Genomic DNA, 20,252 nt, shown 5'->3' with positions numbered 1-20,252 from the left:
CTGACATGCAGTAGGCACAAGGATATGGGCCCAGACGTAGAAATGTGGCAGGCATTCCATGGCCCAGTCTGTGAAAAAAATGCAGACTGTTCCTCCCATGCCATGGAAACGGAGGCTGCAATGCGCATTTGGCAGAGAACATTGACTTATGACACCCCACTGCATTTCATGACATTCTTGAGTGACGGTGACAGCAAAGCATATACTAGTGCAGTTGCAGAGTCAAAAGTCTATGGTGCTGTCAATATAGAAAAAGAAGACTGCACTAATCATGTGGCCAAGAGACTTGGCACCGCACTACGGAAGCTGCATGTGCCATTACCACGAGGGCAGAAAATGAAAGAGCCAGCCATTCAGAAGCTCCAAACATACTATCAGATTGCCATAACAAGCAACAGGGGGGTGTACGGGATATGTACACTGCAGTATGGGCTTCGTACTTCCACTCATGCTCTACTGACAATGCTGGCAGCCACAAGTTCTGCCCTGCAGGAACAGAGTCGTGGTGCAAACATCAACGCGCTGAAGCACTTGGTGAACCTGCACCACGCCACACACCTCTCCTGACAAAAGCACAGGGATTGACTGTTTTGCCCATTTATAAGCGGCTAACGGATGAGAAGCTCCTTGCTCGATGCATCAAAGGGAAAACCCAGAACGCATCAAAATCCCTGAACAGCAAAATTTGGCTACTTTGCCCCAAGACTAAGTTTGTCTCCCGAACGGTTGTCGAGACTGCCGCAGCTATGGCAATCCTGTGGTTCAACAAGGGTCATGCTACTTTCGAGTACATCCTGGAAGAGCTCAACATACTGCCATCTAGAGATCTAGTTACTTTCAGTGATTCCCGCGATGCGAGGCGCATTAAGAGAATGTCCGAGCGTCTGACAGCAGAAGCAAGGGCCCACCGTCGTCGTGGAGTGAAAAGGGCACGGCTAGAAGAGAGTGCTCGCAAGGACCGTGAGGGCACAACCTACGCTGCAGGACAGTTCTAGTAACTTGCAGTGCTTTTCAAAGTTCTGTTGAACATTATGGCCACAGATTATGCATTTCTAACAACTCTGTAATAAAAAAAAAGTTTCAAACTTTCAAATGCGTTTTTCTCCTTTTGCAGTTTTGTGTGATCTGTGCTTCTTATACACGCTAGTTCGTATACTTAGAATTGTCATACCTCTATGAAATTTTGCACATAGCATGATGAAGGCCCATAGAGTGCAAGTATCTATTCAGATTGTCAGTGCTGCTTGATTGTGTTTTTCAAAAATTACATAACATTGAAAGCCCTTGGCAACTAGAGCCATAGTAAATTTTTCTATTTTATTATTGTATTTAACCTTTTTACACACAAAATTTATATAGTTTTTTGCACTTTACAGTTCCAAAGGATCATAGTCAGCTATATCTGCATGCTTTATCTCAAATTTTTATAGGTCAGAATTGTTGCATAACAATGGCCATAATTTTGCAGTATCTGACCTGCAGAAAGAAAACCAAGCAATCTACATGAAAATAAATGACATATGTGAAAAGAGGAGAAAAACTCTATTAGCATGCCAATTTGTGTTAAATTCAGACTCTTATTAAAGAAAATCGTTTTTCCAGCAGCATCTCCCCTTAAGATCGACTTGCTCGAAGCTATTTCTATCATGAGTAGATCGTGAACAGACGTCAAAAAGGAGACAATCTGGAACTGATTTAGGCATGCCGGCTTCCGCATGCCTGGTGATGACACCCCGAATTCTGACAGCACTGAAGACACCGCAGGTGTTTCCGCCGAAGTTTGGAACGGGCTGGCAGAGTTCCCGGGTGCTATCAACGGATCGACATTTGACGAGTTCGTCAGTGCGGACGAAGATGTCCCCATCATGGGCCAATTACAGGATGAGGATTACATTACAGACCTCGTGCCGACCACGAGCCAAAGCGACAGCAATTGGAAATCGACGACGGCCCATTGCCTACATCCTCTAAGTGTTTCGTGCACTTGCATTGGTCTGGCGCTATTGCTTGAATGTGGAAGGTTGCGGCTTCAGCTGCTCTGACTCGTTGGACAACGTGGAGGCGTGCGTGCTGTCGCAGGCAGCGAAGTTGTTGACACAGAAAAAAATCCGCGACTACAGTAAAAGCTCGTTAATTCGGATTTCACGGGACCGGAAAAACTGTCCGAATTAACCGAATGCCGATTAACGAATGAACAGGGAAAACAACATTTAAAATCAAGCTGCAGAAGCACACCTTTATTTGTTGAAGTATTTTGTAATTGTCGTCTGCGTTTTCGCGCAGGTTCCGGCTGACATCACAATTTTTCTTAACTGTTCCAAATGGCCAACAGCACGCAAGCTGTCGGGAGTGTTCAGGCAACCATCCTCTAATATTAACAGCGCCTCCGAGACTTCCCGTGAGGTGCGATGAGGTCGCGGCTGTATCTCGTCGCATGATTCTTCGTCGCAATCGTGGTCTCCATGGGCGCCCGTGACATCATTAATAATCTCTTGATCAGTCAGGAGATCACTCGTGGCGACACCATGATCAATCCCGATGTAGTCCTGAAAGGTCACATCTGTGGGAAGGACAGCATCGAAAGTCGGGCAGTCATCGTCGGTGGACTCGGCTGACACCTCCTCGATGCCATCGTCAGCTACTGCTGCATGCTCGGGCCTCACAAAACCGCTGTGCCGAAAACAGTTGGCGATGACTTGCGGCGGAGTGTTTTTCCACACGTGGGCGATGATGTGCAGTGCGCCGAGTAAGTCCACTTGATACAACTTTCCAGCTTCTGAGCATAGGATCATTCACTTTAGCAGGTGCTTGCGGTACTTCGACTTCACGTAGTGAATGATACCCTGGTCCGCGAGAGAACTCCGCAAGAAGAGATGGTTCCGACACGACAACACAAGGGAAAATGGCGTCAGAGGCGCTGAGTGGAGAAGAAAGAAGACGCCGACGTTCGGTGACGCTGCGATCGCCCCCACTAGTTGATGATGATGGCAATGCCACTCAGGTTTCGGTTTCACTCCAGTGGTGCCAGCGCTGCTTTATCACACTTTTGTATAGCAGCAGCCGTCAGCATTTGTCCGAATTAAGCGGTGCGGAGCCGAATTCCGACGAAATAACGAACGTTTAGTCCCATAGATTAACATGCACTTTGGCTGGGACCAATAGAGCCGTCTGAATTATCCAAACTTCCGAATTAACGGGTGTCGAGTTAACGAGCTTTTACTGTATTTTGTTCCACAGTAGGGCTCGCAAGTAAGCCACCATAATAATAAAGTACTTTTCTTCTAGTTTGTTATGTGCCTTTGTGTCAAAACCTATACCGGGCCTATATCGAATTACGCCATATATTGAACTAATAAACGTTTTTTGGCGAGTTCGATATACCCGGGTTCGACTGTACAGCAAGCGGCCCAGCGGTGACTGCATGAGCCGCGCAGGTAACACTCTGCACGCAATCAGCCAAGGACGATCGGCTGCACGTGATGGTGCCGTGCATCAGTGAACCGGCGTCACTTCATTGCGGAGGCCATTCATTTCACTCGTAAGCCCACAGCAGGCGGTACACCATGAAGTGAAAAAGCTAGACTTGTCTCTAGAAGAGTTGTCAGTACTTTACAATAAAAATCTGTAGCAAAAATAAGACTTGGTCACTAAACGCACACTGTTTTCAAGGGCGAGTCCATACACAGCAAACTACCATATAAACCGGAATATAAGTCGAGATATTTTCAATAAAATAATAAACTAAAGTCGCCCCTCGTCTTATATAGCGGTGTTTAGCCAAAAGTGCGACGCTGTCTGGCAACATGTAACTTGCATGTGCTTGTGAAGCCGGACGCGGCCAATATCCGCATTCAAATCCATTCGCAGTCTGCTTTTTTTTTCTTCGTCTGTTTTCTTTGTGTTCGTGATTTGCTACCGATCTGTTCTGAGTTTTCGCTCCGCTTGACATTGCGCTGCATTTTTAGTGGCCTTTTTTTTTTTTTTTCATTCACTGAATAAGTCTAGCGGTGCGAGGAGGCAATAGTCAGCTGCGTTTAAACTAGATGTTGAGTTCGCAGAAGCGAACGGGAATATGGCTGCTCAGCGCCGCTTTGGTGTATCGGAAAAAAGCGTGCGCTATTGGAGGGCGCAAAAAGGAAAGCTGCAGAGGTGCAATCCACAAAAAATGTCGTTTCGTGGACGAAGTGCCGTTCATCCGCAGCTGGAGGATAAGCTAGCGGACTTTGTGCGGGAAGTTTGTGCGCGCTCGCTGCCAGTCACCGTGGATACAATTCGCAAGGAAGCCTTGGAACTCGCTCAAGAAGCTGGGCTCACGAGAGAAGAGTTTCGTGCACCGAACTATTGGGTGCGTCGATTTATGCGGCGCAAAGGATTTTCTCTCCGGCGGCGCACATCCATCTGTCAAAAGTTGTCGGAAAAGTTCGAAGACAAGCTCATAAACTTTTAGCGCTTTGTGAACGGCCTTCGGGAGCAGAACGACTGCATGATGGGGCAGATTGGCAACGCCGATGAGACCCCCTTGTGGTTTGACATGCTTTCGTCTACCACAATCACGCAGCGCGGCGCCAAGGATGTGAAGCTGTTGTCCACTGGCAACGAGCACTCGCGCTTCACCGTCATGCTGGCATGCACGGCAGATGGTAGAAAGCTTCCGCCCTTCGTCATTTTCAAACGTAAGACAATGCCGAAGAAAGTGTTCCCGCACGGTGTTGCCGTTCGTGTCAACAAAAAGGGATACATGGACGAGGCTATGATGCTCGAATGGATACGAGTGGTGTGCAACCGTCGGCCAGGTGCACTGCTGCGTCTTCGCAGCATGCTGGTGTTGGATGCGTTTCGTGGCCACTTAACCGACGCAGTGAAACGCGCACTCGGTGACGGGAAAACGGACCTCGCCGTGATACCAGGTGGTATGACGTCCGCCCTCCAGCCGCTCGACGTTGTGCTAAACAAGCCGTTCAAGGACCGTGTGTGGCTGGAATACCAAGAGTGAATGTCCGACGACAACCACAAGACACCGACGGGCCGCCTAAAGAGGCCTCCGCTTGCGACTGTTTGTGGCTGGGTGCTTTCCGCCTGGCGCTCCTTGCCGGATTCCATGGTGGAAAATGCTTTCAAGAAATGTTGCATCAGCAACTCGCTGGATGGCACTGAAGACGACGCACTGTGAGAGGCAGCCAGCGACAAACTCTCGTCTTCAGAAGACAGTTTTGCTTCGTCGGACGAATAAAAGCAGTTGCGATGGTGCTTGAGGGGAGCACCGACGATCGGGGTGCGGTGTGCCCAATTCGCAAATAAATTTGGTGCGGCAGTTTTGGGTTGTTTTCCCTTTTTTTATTTTTCGGTAACCTGAACTTGGGGGGTCGACCTATATTCCCACTCGACCTATAGTCCGGTTTATACGGTAATCATATATTTCACAGAAGTTGCAAGTTTGCAGTAAAATGGCTTTGACTGGTTTGTGGTTCTCTGTTACAGCATAAATGTAACAACTAAAATTTGTCCCACCTACAATCATGAACTGGCCCCAACTAGCCTAATCAAGTTTATTGTAAAATTTGTGGTAAATTCCAAACTCGAACATATAAAAAAAGAAGTGTAAAAGCAATGACTAGTATTTCAAATTATTCACATGCTGACCCACAGTATTCTGTCCAAAGGCCAAACCTTAGTAACAGCACGGTCAACAGTGGTGCGTCTCAATTAATTGTCACTCAAGTTCTTGAGCTTTTCCAAAAAGGTCTACTTGCGTCTCGCTGCCAGTTGTTCAACATTTACTGTAATGTTGCAGCCAGACCGTCTAGAAAACATCACGTCCCACATGCCAACGAAAAAAACGTCTAAGCAACATCGTCACTACAGCAGGAAAATTTCCGGATGTGCTGATGTTCAAGCGTAGCATGTTGACGCATTCCACTCGAAAGCACACAGCCAAATCAGCCCCCAAACATGCACGCAAGACCGAAAGCAGGCTGCAAGCCCTGCAACTTGCAGAGCTACGCTTTATCGTGGCATGCTGTACCCTTTCACAGCATGCTCGCCAATGCGACACAATTAGCCGCATTTGTAATGTACAGCGTGAAAGTGGCAGCAGTTCGTGCGATGTCACTTCCAAATGAAATGCACCTGTAAACCTGCCCGTTTATCAGTGTGTACACAAAATTTGGTCGTGTTTCAAGCTCTGATGTACGAGAATGTACGTTATGTCATTATTTCTGCCACAAAATAAACAGAAAAGAGTACACAAAGGCACTCTACTGTGCTGCCAAAAACTGCACACTGAAAGCACATTGGTAGATATAATCATCGTCTGTTAACAATTCGCACTTTTTTATATGATGGCTATACCCGGCAGTCGAGGAGAAAATGTTTGGCTCCGTTTATAAGATACTAGTGTGAAACTTTTGGTTACTCTTGAATAAACAAGTTCACTGAAATCTCAATTATGACTGAGTTCATTAAAATAATCGTAATGTAATGGCACTTTTGCTTAAACACTAACACACATCACTCACCTGTTGAACTGATTCCTGTTGAAATAATGGCACCAGGGGGCTCATGCGAGGGATGTCTATGTGAATCTGGAAAAAGCAAACATGAAGGTTCAATTAAAACATCCACAATGCACTCATGAGTGAGGCATTTTCTCACTATAATGCGGTCCTTATTACATTATTATACATTATTGCATTGTACTTATTAACCCTTTCTCTCATTAGATAAGCCAAGCAAGACACTCACTAGCGAGTAGAATGAAAAGAGGGGAAATAGATTGAAGGACCCATTCCTTCATTACAACATAATAAATCCGACAGATAACAAATTGAAGGAAGCACACAGAGCATTATTTGTAGTATATAACTGAAGCGCAGCAATTGCAAGGAAAACTAACAAAGACCGATAATCTGGCAACCACTCCAGCCATACCTACAACCATCAAGTTGGCAAGTCTCTTTTCAGGAAAATCTATACTTATTTATTAAACCCCGCAAGGAAAGAACTAGAAGAAAAAATATGTAATAAATTTCAAACTTTCTGCTATTTTATCTCATCATATATGATCAAAATTTCAATGTGCAACTATCTTCATATCTTAAACTTATCGATACATTTTCATTTTCAATGTTTTCCACTGTAATAGTATTAAGATTTTACACCAATTTCTCAATACCACTTGACATCTGCAACATAAGAAAAGTGAAAAAACGAACAAAACAAGCATGTAAACAAATTAAGGAAAGAACGCACAGATAAAGATTACATGTAGCAACTTTTGACACTCTGCAAGACCCGCTGAGCTCATTATACTATCAAGCAAGCTTAACGGGCTCAGACGACAAGATATTGCTAGTTGCATCCCGAAACTAAGCAGAAAGTTTACGCACACACCGAAAAAGCTATTTACAGAGACATGGGCAATGATAACAATGTAGGAACGCCTCATTATATGATGGTTCATGGGACTGGGTGTCAATTATCGAAAATCTAATTAACAAACTAACAATACAAATTCAACAAGTTGCACTGACTACCTTCTTTCAGTTAACAAACCTCCGGTTTTCATTGTGCGCGCAAAAGCTTCATATTTCCAATAACTAGTGCAGTAATATTATAATCAAAACCTATTCCAAACAACTGGTCTATAACTGCCCAAGAGTTAATAAAGTGCCTCATAACATACTCCCCTTCAACAATATCTTGAGAACAGAATCGTGTGCGACATTAGATCGACAAGTTTATGCTCACCAATGTGAATCCGTTAGCGCTCCACGTAGTACCTAGTGAAGGTGTGTTTTGTTTCTCTTTGGGGGCAGCTTCTTTAATGTATGTCAATGCACACTTTGTAGTGAGACAAAAGACTGCAAAAGCTTATGTGCGAGAAGCAACCATTGTCCAAGCCATCAAACACTAGTGTGACAAGCAGGCAAGACAGGAAGCAGGTCAATAAAAGCCTTTTTTTTGTCTGTAGTTCTGTTCTGAAAAATAATTTGAACACAAAGTTGCCTTTTGTTTGCTCATGTGCAAGCTTCCCATTAATAGACAAGAGATCTGAATTACCAGGTTTTCTATATTTACGTAGTACCACTGCGGTGGCGTAGCAATCGCAGTGCTTGCCTGCTGACTCGTGGGTTCGATGCCCACAACGTGGTTGCATTTCGATAGACGAAATATGCTAGACGCCCACGTCCTGCACGATGTCAGTGAGCATCGAAGAACACCAGGTGGTTGAAATTTCAAAAGTCCCGCACTATGGCAACCCTCACAATCGTATCGTGGTTTCGGGAGGCTCGACCTCACGTTATCTAAGTATAGAATTTACACAGGTTAAAATTACCAATCTTTTGACAGGCCACATAAGGCACCCACTCAAAACCAACAGGAATAAAGCTCTACTGACTTGTCTGTACGTTTCCTGATGAATGTCGTCGTTTCTCGTGTCGTAATACTGCTTTACAAAGTTGAAGTACTCCTCCCGTTTCCTTTCGAGGACAGCCGCCCGTCTCTCCGAGTTGGCCGGCAAGTAGCCCTGCGCACGCAGACGAAGAGATTGGCCGTTTCAGAAGCCACGATAGCCAATGAAATCGCGCTGTCTACGATACATACTGCCAGAAGCCTCCATGTTATGGGACGCACTTCGGCAGGAATACCCTTCCAACTTAAAGAACGGAGCGCATCTGTAACCAGTAAAAAGACAGGTGATATATCGATACGTGCACCATTTTTAATCCAACTGAAAATAGTTAATCTCTACCACACCAAGCAAACGAATGGACAAGAGCACAATACACGACCACTGATGCACCTTTCACAACAACACTAAACAAAGATTCACAACGCACAATCGACATTCGCTAAACACACTTGAATAGGACACAGTCACTGATTGCGTCTGTTGGAGTGTTGTGTTTATTAAATAGGCCCTGCAACACTTTTTCAGCTCGGTCAGAGAGAACTGCCAATCAGTAGTCGAGGCTCCAGAGAACACTCAATTGAAACATTATAGTGAAGCACACGAACTGAATTTACAAATAATTCCCAAAGCCCGATATAAATCATTCCCTCTCTATACAAATGATTCCATAGTTTCAAATGACTGCGCCATAAACCTCTAGTGCACAGCCATTGGCTGCACTAAGCATCGTGAACTGCATAGTTACCGTGGCTGCCACAAGATGCCGCCGAGTGCCCAAGCACAATCACACTGTGATGTGTGCGTTCGAACAAAAAAAAAAAAAGAGAGAAACAGTTCTCAAGGTGACGATGTGCGTCAATGAAGGGGCGCATCTTCTTACTCCTTTGTCATTCCCTTCCCTGAGTAGCCTTCAACACACTCGCAGGCAAGAACGAAGAGGGAGAAAAGACTTGAAGTGTACGACAAATCCTCGTAACTCGACTGGTACTACACTCAAACCTCGATATAACGAACCGAGTTATAATGAATGATCGGTTATAAGGAAGCAAATGAAGAGTATTTCTCTAATCTCTCATAGACAGTGCTGCAAATACATGTTTATAATAAATTTTTGGGTACAGTAAAAGCTCGTTATCTCAGATCTCACAGGACCGGAGAAAATGTCCGAGTTAACCGAATTCCAAATTATCGAATGGACCATGAAAACAAAAGGGAAATGTACACGGCACAGACAAACCTTTATTTCTTAAATAGAGTGCGTTATTTTTGCCTGTCTCACCGTCGGAATTTCTGACAGAACGATCTTACTTAATCCCATCAGGTGGTGGTGCGCACGTTCACTGTCGCGAGAACAAACGCAGAACTCCTTCAGGACAGCGAGGGCTTAGGCGGCCTCCTGCACGGTGTGGCAACTTCGCGTCAGCTCATCCTGGCCGTCATTATCGGAACAGTGATTTTGGTCCTCTTCAAGCACTTCCGATAATATATCATCGTCAGTCAGCGGACCGGCAACGGCAACATAATAGTCTATAGCGCCGTAGTCTAAAATCTGGACGCCACTAGGAAGGAGAGAGTCAAAACGCGTGTCATTCACCTTGTTGTCCATATTTCCAGTAGGCTCGCGGGTGTCCTCTGGAGTAGTCTCTGGAGGAATATTTGAGTCGTCAGGGCGGACAAAGCCGCTGTGCCGGAAAGAATTTGCAATCACCGCGGGCGGCGTTTCGCTGCGGACATGAGCCAAAATGTGAATTGCTGTCAGGATAGTGACGTCATATTCTCGCCCTGCTTCCTTGCACAGCAGGATCTGTTCCAGCACATGCTTTCTGTACCTGCTTTTTACGTGCTGAATTATCCCTTGATCCAGCGGTTGCAGAGCAGCCGTCATATTTGAAGGTAGAAATACAAGTTCGATGCACTTCAGCCCTGTCACTCTGGTATGAGCATTGCAGTTGTCAGCTAGAAGTAAAACCTTGCGCTTGTTAGAGGTGAAGCGGCAGTCGAGTTGGCGCAGCCTAGCTTGGAAAATATCCAAAGTCATCCAGGCCTTTCTGTTGGCGCGATATTGCCCAGGTAAGTAGTGAATGTTCTTAAAACACCTTGAGTTACGTGCCTTCCCGATGACTAGCAGTGGCAGGCGCTCGGTGCCCAACATATTTGAAGCGAGGAGCACAGTGATCCTTTCTTTGCTCCTCTTCCCTCCAACGCATGGGTCGCCCTTGAACGTGATCGTTTTGTCCGGCAAGGCTTTAAAAAAGAGAGCCGTTTCATCGGCATTGAAGACGTTGGCAGGCTCATAACGAGCCAGGTACTGGGGAAGCTCAGTTGTCTTCCAGTCAGCAATACGCTATTCATCCACTGCTGCTTTTTTCCCGCACACATTTTGAAAGACCAACCCATGCCTTTCTCTAAAGTGGGCAAACCAGCCTTCAGACACACTGAAAGATTCGATGTTCATTCTCAGTGCATACCTTTCAGCTTGCTGACAGATCAACGGTCCACTCAAGGGAAGCTGGCTGTTCTGCATGTCTGTTATACCCCGCAGCAGTGCGCCTTCCAGCTTCGGGTGTGCTGCCGTCCTTAGTCGTTTTCATTTTCCGGTGAATTTGCCGCTGTCAAACGCCTCAAAATTTTTTCTTTGTTCTTCACGTAGTCACTTAAGGTGCTTCTCTTAACATCGTATTTTTTCATTATCTCCTGTCAAGAAACACCTGCGTTCACGTCTTTCAATATCATAACCTTTCTTTCAAGATCATTTGCTGGCTGCTGCGGCCGCTTAACTCTTGTCGCGGTCGCCATGAAGCGCGACAGCGGCGGCAACGCGCGCAAACACAGCCGCAACACGCGAAGTCACAACACAAAGAACCAAGACACAAAGTACACCAGTAGGCGTAGCGAGCAGCTGTTAGTAGACACTGGATGCGCCGGTGGCCCAAGCGCTTCCGCCAGGTGGTGACTAGCGCCAACTAGCCACTTCCCCCTCATTCACTATCATCATAGTCATATTCTGCTGCAGTTCGCTCGGTTTCGGTTTCTCCAAAACTCTTGTTCTGCTGTCGGTTACGGCAAGCGGTGCTTGAGCCTTCTAGCCGCCGAGATCGTGCGACTCTGGAGTCTCAATAGCCCTCTCCGGAGTTGTCCGAGATAATCGATGCGCGGCTAAATCCCTCCGAATTAATGAGCATGTGACCTCATTGAAATATACACAGTTTTGCCAGGACCGCGCCGCGAGTCCGAGTTAACCGAATTTTCGAGTTAACGAGGTCCAGATAAAGAAGTTTTCATTGTATAACAAAGTATTTTCCTGGCAGGTGTGATTTCGCTATAATGAAGTTTGAGTGTAGACAGATTCTAAAACACTTTGCGGCATTTAATTTGTCAGGCTTTTCATAATGAAGCCATTCGACGAAGTGTTGCAAGGTCCCTTTAAACATGGCACGCCTATTCTTTAGTTCAGAGAATGGATAGCGGCAACCAAAATTTGTGATGCCATAATGAGCTTTTCTCTATTCTTAATGCATCGTGTGATGTTGCTAAACATAAAAAAATGACCATGATGAATGGACATGCCGTAATCAGCTTGTTCCCCAGTTTCTACGCGATTTGAGACCACAACTGCTCTGTTTTTGTCTCGCACAATGGTTTTCAATGCTGCATATTAATCGTACTCGTCGAAGCACAAGTCACTCGATTCAGTGAACATGACAGCATTGGTGTGGCACCACTCTAACGAGCTCACAAAGTTTCATTGCAAGCCACAGTAGCAGAATCAGCATGAAAGCTTTGCTTATCTCTCGTTACCATAGTGAGTTGGAGAGTCCTTTGCTTTGCATTTAGACGCGATAAAAAACCTTTGTGAAAAGGACTTTACCACCACGGTATCAAATCCTGGTAGCCGAATTTCAGATTCATTAAAACTTATTCTTTTACATCACTGTAATGATTTCTTTTTGCGTGTGTTATCATATTATTCAAACGTTATTGTGGCACTTTGGGTGTATAAGTCACTCTCTTGGCAAATGTGCTTTAAATAATAGGTTGAATTTCGATCCACCAAAGAAAATTGCAGATTTTTCCATCTTCCTTATAATTGAGATTAAGGTGTATGTGCGTTACATCTTGTGAAGCCTTGTCACTTTAAGCCTTATATCAGCTATATATATGCCAGATTTACTCGGTTGTAATGCAATCTACAGAGACGAAAAAATCGGCCCTTTTTTCTGTTCTGCTGAGTGTCACGGGAGAAAATGCCCTACGTGAAAATGATCACGGACGAAGGGAGGACGGAAAAATCAACCCACTAAAATTGCAAACCTGGTACAGGCAAGACTATGAAAATAAGATGTTTTTGTTTTCAGAAATACTCAGCGTGGCACATGTGCCGCACCTTTCACCGCACACAGCGCAGCTGCCCACTCACCGAGGTCCGTCTTGGGGCACTGCAGGACACTCTGGAACTTTTCCAGCGTTGCCTGCGAGTTGAGGGCGTTCTGCGAGGGCGAGTGGTGGGGTGATGCGTTGGCCCCCGCACCTCCACACAGGTGACGCACTGCCATGCCCGGCCCAAATCCCGTCCGTGATGGCGGCACAACACACGGTTCCAGAGGAGAGCCCGCACATGCTGTGACGCAGAAAACATTGAAGTATCTCGTCCCACTTAGTGAGCATGCAACTAAAGTAAAGAGACACCGATGTAAAAGACAACTGGGTATAAGCAGTGGTTAGCTATGTAGGCATAGAGGTTTCACAAAACTTGAAATTCCGCGAGATGGTGCACATTCGCTTCTTTCTTTTACGCCATTGTACGGAACTTCAGCTGTTAGTCCACGTTTGTGGTGTCCCAATTTCCTTCTTACCTTCGCATTTGCACAACCCGATCTTTTTACAATGAATAGGCCGCTAATGTTACTTCTGTCCCACCCACTTATGCAACGCATTCTCATTAAATCTGTATTTTGGGATATAAGCTTTTGGGTTGCTACAGCAAAAACACACCAAGTTCCTTAGCCCCGAAGCAGCAGTTAAGTAACTTAATTACTTTCCTGGGAGTAATGGCACCATCTTTTATTTTTTTATGTTTTTATATGCTTCTTCTTGTAGCACATAAAACAGCATTCCGGAAAGCTAGAGTGAACAGCGAGGCTTCCTCTTGGTCACTTCACCAATCTCTCTTGTTCCTGTTTTGAGGTTTTGCACAATAGCAATGAATACAAACTGCACTTCGGCGCCTTCTGAAGAGAGCTCGTTGCAGGTGGTGTAGGTCTGAAGTAATCTACCGTATAGTGCGGAATATAGGTCAAGATTTTTTCCAATGTCACTAAGGATGTCACTAAAAAAATGTCACTAAAAAGTCACCCCTCAACCTATATACCGGCCCTTGGCATAAACCAAGTGATCGTCTGGCAAAAGGGAATACCGCATTCTTCTTGGGCATCAGCATTGACTTCGCCTCCTTGGGCCGATGCGTTCTCTGCCGACGTCATTTTTCTTTTCGTGTTCATTCAGTTATAGTGTACTAAAACAAGGGGAGTGCCCGGACCGAGCTCCGAAAAGTGAAGCCCAAACAGGGTCAATCTGCATGTGGCGCTGCGATCGGTAGTATGCAATGTGTCATCGTTTTAAGAGCCGCACGCAGCTCCCCAAAGTGGTCGAAGGGTAGGATGTTCGCTTCCCACTCAAAAGACCCAGGTTCGAATCGCAGCTGTGGACGATGGATTTTCTTTTTTCTGAATATTACTTGCACAGGTGTATTATTTGGCTTTTCTTTAAAATCTGGCTTCAGTTGCCACATATTGCTACAAAAAATCATGCGAGCTATGAAGTAAAGAAGAAAAAACTTGACAACGAGCGCATTAATTAGCAGCGCCACCGCACAGGATTCAACAAAAACTTAAAAGCATGGCTTCCGAGATTTCAGCGAATAAGAGAGATGTTGTGCTTTCACTCGCCTGTGGTCGCCGCCCGCTGGCAACAATGAAGTTTCGCGCACGAGCACTGTGGAAGGCCCTTTTTTATCGTCTGCCACAAAAATATCAGCACGTTCACTTGTCTGTTTCCACACACCTCGTGATCGCTTCAATTAGTGTTACACGCCAATAACTTTCGTCCTTAGTGTCAGAAGGAACACTGAAAACTCAGACAGAACATCGCTGCTTTACCAGTATTCAAACCTTCGCGATTTCTCAACGACCGAAAATCAGTTGCTTTCAGTTTTTCTTTTCGTTTTTTAAGTGAACCAGCGGGCGGCGACCGCAGGCGAGTGAAAGCACATTATCTCTTTTATTCGCTTCTGCTAATGGTTATCGCTATAAGAGACGGGTGGCCCACCTTTTTGTATTGCCAGTCGCTGCATAGCAGCTGCTCGTGCTTCCGAGGAGCATCCATCGGACACTTCATAACCCAGCGGCTCGTCTGCAAGTTCAGCCGAGTTTCGGGCCCTGCTGTGGTTCGTGATGACAGACTCTGCCGTCGACTGCACCACCTTGGACACTATCTTCACGTCTGCAAAACACACAAGAATAGTTCTCCTGTAAAGAAAGCTCGACGCCTGATGGCTTTTTTGCAGTTTTCTCAGACACTGCTGGTATACTGTCATCGTGGTTGACCGAACAGTGTTCCTATTGATCCCATTAGGGCGCCTTATACCCTGTCAGCCTTGCTGAACAGGCCGATATTTCTGTAGCTGAACGAGAAAAGTGTGCATGGCATTTCGCATGAATGCTGCTGGCTGTAAATACAGACGCATCCTCTGCCTGTAATGTGAAACGCCATGCAGGTTATCGCACCTCCAACAGCCAACAAACAAGAATACAATACCTTGAATGCTGCAGAATTTATGAAATGGATTGAGTGTGACAACCTAAGCAGGTTGGTAAGGACATATTTTTAAAGACAGAAATGTACAAGAAGATGTAAATGAGATTAGTACTACCTTTAAACACAATGAACTCAAGAACATACATGAATATACACTGATCCTGCCACATTGATCTCAAACAATGATACATGTCTAATAACAAATAAAAAAATAAGTAGCTACAGGACTGAAGACAAAACGCAACATAAAAGAAAAAATGCAAACAAACCATCAAAACACAACAATGGCTTGTTTTCATGGTAGTTCGTATAATGCAACTGCAGTATTGGCAGTTCTCACCTGACACAACACAAAACTCATCATCGCCAATGTCCCAGGCGTCGTCTGTACTCTCCTGAAAGTCCTTGAATGAGCTAGATGATGTGTTTCGTCGATGCCGACTGCTGTGACCATCTTTCTTTGGGGTGGATGGCCTGAAACGAACAGATGAAACACCAAAAGTTGATAGCGTGTGCGACTGAAAGCTGATGATGATGATATGTGGAACTTAACATCCCAAAACCATAGGAACATAGGAATGCTTATGAGAGACGCTGTAGTGAAGGGCTCCGGAAATTTCGACCACCTGAGGTTTTCCAACGTGCACCCAAATCTGAACACATGGGCCTTCATCATTCTCACCTCCATCGAAAATGCAGCCGCCGCAATAGGGATTCGATCCCACAACCTGCGGATCAGCAGCCGAGTACCTTAGCCACTAGACCACCGCGGCGGGGCTGCAACTGACAGCTGTCTTACTTAGTGTAATCATGGACATATAGCGAGAAGAATAAAGAGAAAAAGGAATCATCCCGCCCCATACACGAGCGGTAAGCTGTCTCTCCATACACATGCATCTTCCATATCCTATTGCAAAACTAAGAGGGCGGAGAGTTAAGCTAGTTTCTACTAGCCGACATGAGACAAAAAAAAAATGGCACACGAAACAACGATTGTCACGCAAAGAAACAAACAAGAGGACTTTCAGCTTTTACGTAAAAAGAATGACAATCTTCCCTATGCTTTTCTTATCACCATTATTCCCTTCACAAGAGTGGCACTTCAAACGTCGTCCCGTCGCAGTGGTCTAGTGGCTAAGGTACTCGGCTGCTGACCTGCAGGTCGCGGGATCGAACCCTGGCTGCGGTGGCTGCATTTTCCATGGAGGTGAAAATGCTGTAGCCCCGTGTGCTCAGATTTGAGTGCACGTTAAAACAACCCCGGTTGTTGAAATTCTAGGAGCCCTCCACTACGGCATCTTATAATCATATCGTGGTTTTGGGACGTTAAACCCCACATACCAATCAATTAAATGACATCACTGCAAACGTACACGTGCACAAACTCATACAAAATGACCCAACATTGACAGAAGTGAGCACACTTACTAAACTGAGAAGCTCTATACTCTGAAGTTAGGCAACAAAATCACTTTATGGAACACAAAAACTTTACGGCCAGAGTGGCTGAATTTGTTACTAGAAGACTACACTGATTAAACCAGCTTACGACGAAGGCACCATCACTGCCATCATCATCCCAATCAGGGCATTGCAGTCAGGGCATTGCAGCTATTCACGTACACATGTCTCCTCCGACTGTAGAAAATGTGCCCAACTTCATCTGTCAGTCTGCACTAACACATTGCCTTGGTTAGGGCATCGTTAGATGGCTTCCAACTAATTTGAAAGCGTGAAGTCATGAGTTACAATCGTATTTCTTCAAAGACAACTCTTTATTTAAAAGAGCACATTTCACTGCACATGTGAGGGCCATATAATCCTATGTTTTTTTTACCTAAAAAGTTTACTTTATCTTCTGCGTCCATGTGCACAAAAGCATCACAGAAATGTGTTAATATACGCAAATAGTTACGAAATGTTGTATTCCAACTCCCATGTGCTTCATAAGGTAATCAGAGGCATGGGCATACAATAAGAAAAAAAATTAAAAAGTGGAGGCCATACACACTATTCTACACAACAAATATGCATCATACTAATTCATAATTAGGCCCAACAGACAGAAGCTTTCATTAATTACCACAGCATGTAGCATAAAATAGTCCCCACTCGTAAAATATGTTTAACATTTGTTGATTTTCTTTTTTTCCCGTACTTCCCTTCATGACCGTAAAAACACACAACACATGCAATTTAAAAACACTGGTTACTAACACGGAAAAATGAATACGACGCCACTCACATGCTATCTTTCCTTGGTGGATGGGATGCTCCATATACAGGCTTGATGCTGAAAAATGAGAATGTTCATGACTACGAGACCTGCTGTGGACTTTCTACGTGCTTTCTAAAAACACGTCTTTTGCTACTGTGCATAGTTCTGTCAAGACGAATGTTTCCATTTATGCACACAGCTGCGCCAAAGGCATTGTGTCGATGTGTCGACACACACAAAATAAAAACTACAATTCTGCAGGTTATTTTGCTTGAGTATACCTTTCATATTGCAGAAGTATTATTGCACTGACGGCACTGGTGATGCTATACATTGAGATTTCATTGAAGTCAGCATGCCTGAAACAATAGTATTAACAAAAGCTTCGACCACTTACAACGGGCAACATCACTTAAAGGCAAGTCTGTGAGGGTTATTACGTGCACTTGTGTTCACACGTGTAAACTAATGTTCCGCAGTGTGTGAATTCAAGAAGATTCTAAAGATTCAATTCGAACACCATCTGTTAACTAGCCACTTGCATGCAGGTGTCAAGGAAGAGTGAACTGCAAAGGCCGCGTATTTCGACGGCGGTCAGTATGCCGGGATACATCAGGCGTGTAGCCTTTGGGAAAAAAAACGTAGCACAATCATCCCATCGACAGGCCTGTCAATGCCCTATCAAGCCGCAGCGTCGTAATACAGCGTAGCAAGGCTTGCAACATGGCACTTCTTCACAACCTTCACGGGAGGGGTTCAGCGTAGCGGTGCGCACGGCATATGTGTCGTAAAGAAACAGAAACATAGCATCTAGTAGCAACGGTATTAACTGGGCACAAGACAAACGATGCCCCAAAGTTGTATTTCTCAAAGGTAAACAGTGGACAATGCAAGACGAAAGAAATGTCCTCTGCGCCGATGTGAAGAGGCAACAGGCAGCGACCGCAGCTTTAGCGCCTACGGAGCTCCTTTCGCGTGCACAAAAACAGCTCCAACAGCTGCCGAGACAATAAATAGCGCGATTACTCAAAAGAATCGGTTGCCACTTATGAAGTCACAAAAAAACATAAAGGAACTCTTCCACTTGTATTTGTAGGCAGCGGCATAATCGTAGCGCCTCCATTCGCTTCACAGTTGCTTTCCTCCGCTAAGCACAGAAACGTGCTGCGAAGGCAGCGATTCATCGGGATATATGGAATTTCATACGGGTGACATGATAGCTCACAAGAATAGCACATGCTGTATTGTTTCCAGCAGGAATCGCGCGTTATTTCGCCAGTAAGCACCACGGCGACGAGCAGGTCCAAACGGGGAGATAAATCGGACACTTCCAGCCGATGCATAGACAAGGTGAATCAACTCACGTGGCGACGCATGCTATGTTCGGCACAGCACTTTCGGATACGCTACGAGATCGTCGATATGCTCGGTGCGTTTACGGAAAGTTTCTTTCGTGTACTCGTAAACACGTAGGCGAGGTCACGGCGAAGACTGCCAAGACGCTCGCTTGCCGGCATGTCGCAATGCCGTGGCCCACGCCCGCTATAGGAATTTTTCGAGCTCAGTGGCCGTCGTGAGTGTGGTCTACAGGGCCTACGACAATCTGCGCGCACCAATTACACGTGTATCGCGAGGATTCAACAGGAATAAACTGGAATATGTTTTACCTTCCCGGAACGGATCGCGCATTCTTTCTCCAAAATGCGGTCCTGTCGTTGGCATTCTTCTCGGTGAACCCTTGCATCATGATTTCAGAAGAAAATTAGGGATCCCCATGGTTTTAAGTAATAAAACAGGGCGCAACTAGCATCTCTACAATAATGCTTCTCGCAACTTTCGCTCATCGCGTCGCCATCTTGTCTTCTACAACGTTGCTTTTCCGGCGGCGTCATATCCGTCAATTACTTTTGTGCCCTATCGTCAATGAGAGCAAATAATTTTAGTATCAAGATGTAGTACAAGAAAGTCTACCGACAGTAGCTTGTTCAAGCTATTTGTACTTTTGTGTGTTAATTTCGCGTCATACTGGCTTCTTTCAGTGCCAACTTGATGACCAGCCACCACTGGACATTCACATTAGGGTCCCTATTTCACATATAATGCTGTACTTGTGTGGCACAAAACAACATAAGTAACCTTCGTTGTGATATGTTCGTAAAGCATGCAATAGTGAATAATAATGTCAATCAGCAGTGACAAAATAAACTCAAGCGTTAAACATACGCAAAAAGAAAACCAAAACCGAAAGTAGCTTGTTACACTCTTTTTGAATGAATGGATTGATATGGCTGTAACCCAACGTTACTGAAATTTTATTTTAGTAACGTTGCTTGTAACATGATAATATATGGTGGAATGTCGCAATCCCATGGCCCACGCCCGCTGCAGGAATTTCTCGAGCTCAGTGGCCGTTGTGAGTGTAATCTACAGGGCGTACGACAATCTGCGCGAACCAATTACACGTATATAGACAAAGGACTGAACGCCACGAACGGACAATTCCGTAAATGTGCAATTTCGGCTTGAGACCCGCTTTATTTGAATTTTGGAGAATGCAGTGCTGGGTTATATCTTTTCTTTCTGTCCCTGAAACTGGTGCCATATCGCATTTTAGCGCTTATAACTTTCGTTTTACGACTGTACCATGTTTCTTTTCATATATATTATACCATGCTAATACAAGTTAAGTTCATGAATAGTCAACTAGCCCGAGCTGCAAAACTTCCACATGGCATTTCTATGTGGCTGCGAGAAAATTTTCCTTTATCATAAAAATGGCCGTAATTGCAATTACGGAATAAGTGCAGT

General features: G+C 45.1%; 1 protein-coding gene across 3 annotated transcripts in view; it reads right to left on the bottom strand.

Annotated features, from left to right (window-relative positions):
* The window catches only part of Tbc1d22 (TBC1 domain family member 22), a 41,803-nt gene extending 22,479 nt beyond the window's left edge, over positions 1-19,324 (bottom strand). The window contains exons 1-8 of one of the 3 annotated variants that reach the window (XM_037425281.2): positions 19,112-19,324; positions 17,472-17,519; positions 15,567-15,700; positions 14,738-14,911; positions 12,831-13,031; positions 8,605-8,675; positions 8,399-8,527; positions 6,516-6,581 (exon numbers count right to left, since the gene is read on the bottom strand). In XM_037425281.2, coding sequence (XP_037281178.1) covers positions 6,516-6,581; positions 8,399-8,527; positions 8,605-8,675; positions 12,831-13,031; positions 14,738-14,911; positions 15,567-15,700; positions 17,472-17,519; positions 19,112-19,191 — 903 coding nt within the window. In that variant the 5' untranslated portion in view covers positions 19,192-19,324. Of the gene's footprint in view, positions 1-6,515; positions 6,582-8,398; positions 8,528-8,604; positions 8,676-12,830; positions 13,032-14,737; positions 14,912-15,566; positions 15,701-17,471; positions 17,520-17,841; positions 17,866-18,808; positions 18,897-19,111 lie in introns of those variants that run through there. The other 2 variants (XM_037425283.2, XM_037425282.2) reach the window with 2 other exon arrangements.
* Between the last annotated feature and the right edge of the window lie 928 nt (positions 19,325-20,252).

Source organism: Rhipicephalus microplus, chromosome 5 (genome assembly GCF_043290135.1).
Source record: "Rhipicephalus microplus isolate Deutch F79 chromosome 5, USDA_Rmic, whole genome shotgun sequence".
NCBI classification, from domain to species: Eukaryota; Metazoa; Arthropoda; class Arachnida; order Ixodida; family Ixodidae; genus Rhipicephalus; species Rhipicephalus microplus.
Note: the sequence above shows the minus strand (reverse complement) of the source record. Positions and strands in the feature narration are given on the sequence as shown.